General features: G+C 44.0%; 1 protein-coding gene across 1 annotated transcript in view; it reads left to right on the top strand.

Moving 5' to 3' along the window:
• Window positions 1-715: 715 nt before the first annotated feature.
• Window positions 716-10156, top strand: part of LOC143276211 (uncharacterized) — a 21508-nt gene continuing 12067 nt past the window's right edge. The window contains exons 1-5 of the mRNA XM_076580664.1: window positions 716-989; window positions 3353-3638; window positions 5296-5465; window positions 8133-8300; window positions 9773-9872. Coding sequence (XP_076436779.1) covers window positions 744-989; window positions 3353-3638; window positions 5296-5465; window positions 8133-8300; window positions 9773-9872 — 970 coding nt within the window. The 5' untranslated portion in view covers window positions 716-743. The remainder of the gene's footprint in view (window positions 990-3352; window positions 3639-5295; window positions 5466-8132; window positions 8301-9772; window positions 9873-10156) is intronic.

Raw genomic sequence — 10156 nt, 5'->3', positions numbered from 1 at the left:
TTGTTTTCCTGTCGAAGTGGATTTTTCTAACGATTTTTGCCAGGTTCTTTTACGTGCGCTAAGTGCATGCTGCAAATGGGGCCTCGGCTCATCGTCTAATCCGAATGACTAGCGTTCAGACCACCACTCAAGGTTTAGTGGACTGGGTGGGGGAATAATGGCGATTGTGCTGGGATTCGAACCAGTGCGCTCAGATTCTCTCGCTTCCTAGGCGGACGCGTTACCTCTAGGCCATCACTCCGCAATTAAAAGCCTATACAAGTATTGGTATAACGAACGGTAATGGTGGTAATATTCCAGGACTGACGATCCTTCCCGGACAAATCTGATGGGGGTATATTTTGTCCCGTCCCCCCCTACCCCCTACACCGGCGCAGAGACTCAGAGCTGAGCGTGGGTTTTGAAAATCAAAACTTATTGCTAAGCGATGACTGCTATCTATATTGGATGATAAGGCCCTCAGCCGGTATCTTGAAATATTCCACCCACCCCTTTGATTAAACATGGGGATTGCAGTATAAGTATATAAGAGCCTGAGAATCGAGATCTAAGCCGAAGATTCTTAGCTTCCAAGTCTTCACGACTTCTGCGGTCGTGAATTATTTCTGGTGGTGAACTTGAACATTCAAGTTCGAGATATCCCCACATTTCGAATTTTATTTTTCAAACCTTCTGGGGTTTTTTCCTGGCTGACTTTTACAACATATTTTATTAAGTGTTCTCAGATTTGCCCATACAGAACCATGTGGCAAGCGAAGGTTCTTCTCCTTGTCGTAGTGTGTGGATCCACGATAGCTCAGATCCAGGACGCCACGCGACAGGCGGGAGCGGCCGGTCCCCAAGTGGTTGAAGCCGTGATCAGTCTGATTCGTGAATCGTGCGTGTTCCCGGATGATCGTCTGCTGCTGAGGCGTTTTGCCTTCATGGTGACGAACGATGGGCAGAACGTCGACACTTACAGACCGGGCTTTGATGGAGGAATCTGGGCCGTGAGTATTCTTCTACTGGGTAATGTAATAATATAATAATAATAATAATGGTATTTATATAGCGCTGAATCTTGTGCAGAGACAAATCAAAGCACTTTCGCACCAGTCATTCACACGCATGCATAACTCTAAAACTGGAAAAAAACCCTGAAGACAAGGAAGAGGCAGGGAAGGGAGGCAGTTTTGGGAAGAGGTGAGTTTTAAGACCAGACTTGAAAGAGCTGAGTGTGGAGACTTGACGAAGCGAAAGAGGAAGTTCATTCCAATTGCAAGGTCCAGAGACAAGAACGGCGGCCAACAGTCGAGTGTTTCAATCTGGGTATGCGTAAACAGAGTGGATCCTTTGTTCAGCGTACTAAATTATTGCATCTATTTGTTACGTTTTTATGGCGTGTGGGAGGAAAAACGGAAAAAGCAAGATGATGGCACGTTAGTTAAGTGATGAATCCGTATCAGAATTGAGTAAAATAACTTACAAACTGAACGTCGAAATCCACTATAAATGGGTTACATCTACTATTGGTAATATTTTTCAAACATGCACAAAAATTGCTGGTAAAATAGGTGCAGTAATTCGGGATGCTGAAATAGGACTTTACACCTCTTTTGATGTGGTATATGTTTAAATGAAAATGTATACCTACGTGCGAGTTTATGCGGAACAGTCGGTTTGAAAATTATATGTAGTACGTTACCCACCTTCCCAATCAAAAGTTAGTTTTTAAAACGACGCATGACGATGCATGACGAATGAGAGAAGGAGGGGGCGCGGGAAGGGGGGAGGGGGTGGGGTGGGGCGATTAGGGTGGAGAGATGGGTTTGAGATAGAGTGGTCATGAATGATTCATATGATTTGGATATTTTCCATCATATTGGAGTGCCCTGAGCTATCAGAGAGAAAGGGCGCTGTATAAAATAATGTACACGGTTAGTAGCTCTTGATGTTGTAGTATTAAAATGACCCCATATCATGAACACGAATCGACGCTTGTTGGCTATAGCTGTGATTGTTTATCTATCTCTTGCTTTGAGGCATATTAACGGAAAGAACGACTCTCTTTTGTTTAGTACAGACTGAAAACAACAACAAAAAACATGCCATTGTAGACGACTTTGCGGACCTGGCAACATTACTGCTACTGATTCTGTATCACAGTTTAGTATAATAACCTCAAAATACTTGGAAACCACAGAAAATGGATTTGCAATGTCAACTAACGGCAGTATATTCCTCTTTAACTCTTCTCGGACTTTGATGTTGAAATAGGGCCCAGAATTCCGGATACTGAAACAGGAAATTACCCTCTATTACTTTCTACGTTATCGTCTTCGCCCTCCTCTGCGTCATCTTCCTCTTCCTTATCTTTGTCGTCATAGCCGTCTTTGTCTTGATTTGTTCTCTTTCGATTCTTCCCGTTTTTTTATTTATTTATTTTTTTAATTTAAAATTTCTGTTTGACTGTAATATGAAAATGCATATATCTTGTCCAACTCATTTTATTCTCTGGTTCTTTTCTGGCTCGGCCAAATTTCTGAGTCGATTGATGGATGAATAGGTAGAACTTGAGATACGCAAAGAAACAGACATTCCTATATTTCTTTGCCTGTTCTGTATGTTTGAACTTTTTTTTTTTTAATAGAAGCTTTAGTTCTAAAATTTCAAGTTTCGATAGACTCAGAATGTATTCCCCGTATTTTTTCACCCCCGAAAACTAATCAGTTTCCGCAAAGAAAAAGAAATACAAGACTAGTTGATCGCTTTGCTATCCAATGATTTGCGTGTATTCACGTTTTCGTTGATTGAATATATGAGGTTTTCTTTGTGACACACACCCCAACACACCACAACACACAAAAACACTCCACACAACACAAAAGCACAACACACCACAGCCCACCACCACACACCACAACAGCATTATACAGCAAAGCACAACACAACACAACACAGCACAATTCTGTAAAGCACACACCACACCACAAGGAAACAGCACAGCACAACAGATCAGCACAAACGTATTACACCACAACACATCACACCAGAACAACACAGCACATCAGAACACAACGCACATCACACCAAACCACAACAACACAGCACAGCACAGCACAGCACCACACAATGCAACACAGAAGCAAGCACATTACACCACACCACACCACAATACGATGAAAAAGCACACAGCTCGACATCCTCAACAACTACACCCTTTCACACACACACACACACACACACACACACACACACCACCACCACCACCACCACCACCCCAAACACTACCCCACCACAACCCGACCTTACTCACCCACCACAACCCTTCCTGTACTAACCTGCCCCCCCCCCACCTACCCGCCCCTCACAGGTACTCCTGACCACGTTCCAAGGCACTCAGAACTCCCCAGCCCTCCAGCCATACTACCAGGACATCGCCAACCGGTTCGGCATCAGCTGGAACTCGGTGCAATGGAGCGACCTCCGCAAGCCTCTGTACTCTGGCCTGGCAGCGGCGCTGGCCATGGTGCAGACGTTCGGAGCCAACGTTCCAGTGGGGGTGGAGAGGCAGGCCGCCTGGTTCCAGAAGACCTTCTACCCCAACGACCCCATGGCCGCCTACAACTTCACCAAACAGGCCGATCAGATCTTCAGTGGTGAGTGCTCTAGCAATGTCAGGGGCCGCATTCAAGAGACCATCGTGCTTGCGGGTAAATGTGTACCTGTGGGTAATCTGCCTGAGGCAAGGCAAACTGCTCGAGGGTGAGCAGTATCCGGAATTCTGCAACACAAAAGCCTACCTGAGGGTCTACAAACCCGAAGGCAATTTACCCGTACGATATCTGCCATGGGTGACTGCCCACGAAGCAGAGGTAACTATGGCTGATAGTTTTGTAGCTTTTGTTGAGGGGAAACAGGCGTACTTGGCGGATAGCACGTGTTTTGCGAACTCTCTCGACAGTGCTCTGAACTGTCGTGCAGTGAGGAGTAAAGCTGAGAGCATGTGCAGAAGGAAATCACCAGGATTTTTAATTATCAGTTTCAGTAGCTCAAGGAGGCGTCACTGCGTTCGGACAAATCCATATACACCGCATCTGCCAAGCAGATGCCTGACCAGCAGCGTAACCCAACGCGCTTAGTCAGGCTTTGAAAAAAAAAAGAAAAAAGGGTGAATAAATAATAGATAAATACATAAAAAGAACTACTACTACTACTACTAATAATATGTATAAGGCGCATACTTGTTGGGTGGGAGTGGTGGTGGTGGTGGTGGTGTGTGTGTGTGTGTGTGTGTGTGTGTGTGTGTGTGTGTGAAAGGGTGTAGTTGTTGAGGATGTCGAGCGGTGTGATTTTTCATCGTGTTGTGGTGTGGTGTGGTGTACTGTGCTTGCTTTTGTGTTGCATTGTGTTGTGCTGTGCTGTAGAAAAGTCCACTTCGATAGGAAAACTTAAAAAAACTGCACGCATGAAAAAAACAACAAAAAACAAAAAAGGGAGTTGGGATGTGGTGGCCCTCTCAGTGTAGCGACGCGCTCTCCCTGGGGAGAGCAGCCCGAATTTCACACAAGAGAAATCTGTGGTGACAAAAAGAGTACTACAATGTTCATGAAGGACGCGGACTACCGAGCGTATATGATATGATATATGTACTTGTGCACGTATGGAAGTGATCAGAATTGGAGGCCCTCGTTTCGGCTTCTTTCTCTCCATCACTACTTTATTCTGTCTTCCGTTCTTTCATCCCTTCCTCCCATTCTTTCTTTCTGTCTTTCTTCCCCGTCCTCTTTCTTGTTTGTTTCCCCCACCCCCCTTTCTTCCTTCCTTTCTTCAGTTCCTCTTTTCGTTCTTTACACCTTTCGAATTGTCATATTTCTTCTTTCTCTCGACCACAACTTTTTTTCTTTCTTCCTTCCATCCTCTTCTTTCTTTCTTTCTTTCTTTCTTTCTTTCTCACTTTCCACTCTTCCTTGTTGCTTGTTTCTCTCCCCTTCTCCCTTCCTTCAGACACCTCTTTCGTTCATTTCATCGTTTAGACGTTACAATATATATAATGAAAAATATGTACCCCCCAAAAAACAAACAAACCAACAACAACAAAAAAAAACCCCAACCAAACCCCCCAAAACAGCCAGCCAACCAACTAACCAACCAACCAACAACCAGACAAACAAAAAACAATAAACAAACAAACAAACAAAAACAAACAAAAAACCAACAACACCAAACAACAGCAACAAACACACACAAAACCAAATTAACAAACAAACAAAAAATAACCAACCTCATGACCCCATTTTCCCCTCCATGATCCAGGCTGTACCAGCTCCAACCTTGACCTTGCCTTCATGGTCGACTCTTCGTCCAGCTTGAGCCCGGTGGACTTCAATGACGCTCTGTCGTTCGCTGCTGACGTCCTGGACAAGTTTTCTGTCGGCCCCAGTGACGTCCAGGTCGCCTTCCTCACCTTCGGCACAGGGTTCAAGGTCAGTGGTTGAGAGGGTTCAAAGATCGTGACATGGGATAATTGTGATGATGGTGTTGAAGCTGCGATGGTGGTTGGTAGTTTGGGTGGGGAGGTGGTTAGGAGGGGTGGGGTGGGGGGGGGGGGGGGGGGGGGGGGATGAGACTGGTGATGAGAATGTCGACGTTGATTGCAACGATGAGGGCGGTATTTGCAGTTATTTGGTGTTCGTTTTCTTACGGTGATTATGATGACGATTGACTACGATGACGATTTTGTAGCATTGTTTCGCTGCTGCAGCCTCTGCTGTACCTGTTTGGAAGATTTGCGCATCATCCACGAACATGATTATTATTCCACGAACATAATTATTATTCAACAGCTCTACACCATCACCGACAACTACCACTACTACTACTACTACTACCATTGCTACTGCTACAGCAAAACACACATACAGACACATGAACACTCACAAACACACACAACACACACATGCACCATTTTCCCAGTGTAGTACTGGCTTTTCCTTTCTCTCTCTCTCTTTCTCTCTCTCTCTCTCTCTCTCTCTCTCGTTGTCTGTCTGTCTGAATGAAACGTCAACATTTCTCTCTGAGGCCAAGATGTAAACAAAAAAAAAAAAAAAAGAAACCAAACAAACAAACAAAAAACAAAAAAACCCACAGAAAATCAAAACTGGCTTTCCTTACTATTTTTGCTCTCGATAAAGATAATTTGACTTGAACTTCTTCTCCACTTCTTCAGATGGTGTTTGACTTCAACGACTAAAACACCAAGGCAAGGAGGGTTCTGACAGATTTGTATGGATGAAATTCCTCTTGATTCACGATATTTGTTTTTTCATCTGAAAGCAGGACAGCTAAACAAACAAACAAACAAAAAAGTTGTATTAGCTTACTTCAAAAGATGATTTTGACTTGGACTCTAGACTTGTTCTTCAGACAGTGTTTGACTCCAACGACTACAACACAGAATCAGGACGTTCAGGTTGTTTTGTCTGGGTGAGACATCTGTTGATTCCAGACTTCGGTAGAGTTGAGTTCAACTCACTCAGTACGGCCAGTCCTCTCTTCTCCTCTACACAGACCCCTCGGATGTCCAGTGGGTGTCTGAATGACCCAACCTTTAGCTTCCGTCGTCAGAATTGTGGTATTCTTTGTCAACATTCACCTTTTCAGTATAAGAGCCTTCCACTTGCAATATTTTGATGGTGGTAATTGGGGTGAAACGCTGTTAACGTCGTCTCTTTCGCCGTTCGTATGGAGTGAGTTAACGACCTATCGGCGTGACACCCTTAAGATCAAGTTGTTCGTGGCTGTGGTCTTATCCTTGGGGGTGTGATGTGGTCAAAGCGTTGGTCCTGAGTTCCAGACTTCTTTTTGTTTTCGTTTAATAAAGATCATTTTGACTTTACTTGACTTTGGACTTGTTCTCCACACGGTGGTTGACTTCACAACGACGACAACACCATGCTGGACTTTCAGACTGTTGTGTCTGAATAAAACGCCTTTTGAATCAGGAAAAAAAATACAAATCAGAGGGCAGGATAATAATAATAATAATAATAATAATAATAATGGATACTTATATAGCACACTATCCAGAAATTTGCTCAAGGTGCTTTACAAAAACGCCTTTGCTAACATAAAACATTATATCTATGTTACATACACACCAAAATGTGACCACACACACACACACACACACACACACACACACACACACACACACACACTGCATACATACATTTTAACATACATGTGTATCTAACAGCTACCCTAACACATACGCACACATAGGCAGGCACAAACGTACATAAACACACGCAGGATGAAAGAAAGTCACTCGTTTATCCACAACAATGAATCATTTTAACTCATCCTGGCTTTGGACTTGTTCTCCAGACGGTGTTTGACTTCAGCTTCTGCAACACCAAGTCAGACGTTCAGACTGCTTTGTCTGGATGGAACTGCTGCTGATTCTTGTTCTTCTTCGTTCGTTAGCTGCAACTCCCACGTTCATTCGTGTGTACTCGAGTTGGTTTTTACGTATATGACCGTTTTTACCCCGTCATTTAGGCAGCCATACTCCGTTTTCGGATGTGTGTGTGTGGGGTGCATGCTGGGTTATGTTCTTATTTCCATAACCCACCGAACGCTGACATGGATTGCAAGATCTATAACGTGCGTATATGATATTCAGCATGCGTGTACACACGAAAGGGGGTTCAGGCACAAGCAGGTCTGCACATTATGTTGACCTGGGAGATCGGAAAAAAAAAATCTCCACCCTTTAACAAATAGTAAAGAGTGGTAACTCTCTCCATTGACAAGGTACACAACTTCAAGTCAGTGCTGCTTACGCTACCAATTCAGCTAGCACACAGGTAAATAAAAGGTTCATTGGAACAAACCCAGACACTTCCTCAAAAAAAGGAAGCGCCGGGCTTGTCCTTATACCGATCATTTGACATGTGCTGCTGTGTTTGTTCCAATGTTACCACTCTTTGCTATTTGTTAAACATTTCATCTCCTAGCCTCGTTGTTTGTTAATCTCCACGCTTTACCCACCAGGCGCCGTTACCGAGATTCCAACCCGGGAGGCTACTGATTCAAGATAAAAAAAAAAATAAAGATCATTTCAACTTGACTGTGGACTTGTCCTCCAGACGGTCTTTGACTTCAACGACCACAGCACCAAGGCGGACGTCCAGGCAGCTATCAAAGGGGCTCAGTATCAGCCCGGGGAGACAGACACGGACTTGGCCCTGGGCTACGCCGCCAACACGCTCTTCGTCCCTGGGGGAGCTGCCGGGGCCAGAGCCTCCTCTGCCAAGGTCAGGAGTTGGGGGAGGCAGGGGGGTTGGGGTGGGGGGTTGGGTGGAAAAGAAGTCATTATGAGGGTGAATTTTGATGATTGTGATGGTTATGGTTATGATGATGAGGGTGATTTATGGTGATGATGATGATGTTGGTGGTGGTTATGATAAATGATGGTGTTTATGGTGAAGAAGATGATGATAATGGTTATGATAATGATGGTGATAGTCATAATGATGATGATAATGATGACAAGAATATTAATGATCGTTATACTGATGATGACATTACTACTGCAAATGGAATGCTGCAAATGGTGATGATGGTAAGTATACCTAATATCTAATGATAACAGCAATAATGATGGTAATAGTAATTCTAAAAAAATAATATAATGAATATAATACATAATAACTGGTTATAATGATAATGATAACAACAATGATGATAATGATAACAACAGCAACAACAGCAGCGGAATCAATAATAACAGCAACAACAACAACAACAATGATAGTAATAATAATGATAATAATGATGACGGCGATGATGAGGTTAATGATGATGATGATGAAGATTTGTATTAGTACTTGTATTTCTTTTTATCACAACAGATTTCTCTGTGTGAAATTCGGGCTGCTCTCCCCAGGGAGAGCGCGTCGCTACACTACAGCGCCACCCATTTTTTTGTATATTATCATGCGTGCAGTTTTATTTGTTTTTTCTATCAAAGTGGATTTTTGCCAGGGACAACCCTTTTGCTGCCGTGGGTTCTTTTACATGCGCTAAGTACATGCTGCACACGGGACCTCGGTTTATCGTCTCATCTGAATGACTAGCGTCCAGACCACCACTCAAGGTCTAGTGGAGGAGGAGGGGGGGGGGAATATCGGTGGCTGAGCCGTGATTCGAACCAGCCGCGCTCAGATTCTCTCGCTTCCTAGGCGGACGCGTTACCTGTAGACCACCACTCCACATGATGATGAAGATGATGATCCTACTTCTACTACTTCTTCTACCACCACAACCACCGCCACCATCACTACTACTATATATGATAGTTAGTCGTGTCCGACTATGACCATCAGAACAGCAGAGGAGACAACTGCTGTTCCGACTATTTGGGCTAGAATTTGATTATAGTGGAGAGTGTCTTGCCCAAGTTCCATCCCCACTCTCTCAGCCAAGAGGATTTTAGGACAGTCGGCGTTGGGATGGTTCCCAGAGGCCAATTAGCCCACAAGGCTGCAGCACTAAGAGCCAGTGCAGTTTTGCCTCCTAGTTTGAGAGTCATAGTCCTTCACAAAAGACTAAGCTGTAAATGGTTTCCCATTGACTGGAGAAACCATTGATAATACAGCTTTCACTTTGCTGTTGGCCCAAATGTAAACTTATGTCAATCTGTGTTATAAGCCGAGTGTTGGTCACTACTACTACTACTACTACAACTACAACTACTACTACTACTACTGAACACTGTGTGCACCAGGTGGCAGTGCTGGTGACGGACGGGAAGGCCACCCACTCTGCAGACGCCATTCTTAAGGCCCAGGAACTGAGACAGACAGGAGTCACTGTCTTCGTCATCGGTATGTGCACCCTGTGTGAATCAGAATCAGAATCAGAATCAGAATCAGAATCAATTTTAATGTCAAGGTTTATAAGACACGCATGCAAAGTTACATGAAACCACGCACAAAAAAGCAAAACAAAAAATAGATAAATATTGAACTTCCTCTTTCGCGTCGTCAAGTCTCCACACTCAGCTCTTTCAAGTTTGGCCTTAAAACCCACCTCTTCCCAAAATAGCCTCCCTTCCCTGCCGCTTCCTTGTCTTTAGTTTCTCCAGTTTTAGAGTTATGCGTGCGTGAGA

This window comes from Babylonia areolata, chromosome 31 (genome assembly GCF_041734735.1).
Source record: "Babylonia areolata isolate BAREFJ2019XMU chromosome 31, ASM4173473v1, whole genome shotgun sequence".
Taxonomy (NCBI): Eukaryota; Metazoa; Mollusca; class Gastropoda; order Neogastropoda; family Buccinidae; genus Babylonia; species Babylonia areolata.
The sequence above is the reverse complement of the archived record's forward strand: the minus strand, read 5'-3'. Positions and strand labels throughout refer to the sequence as shown.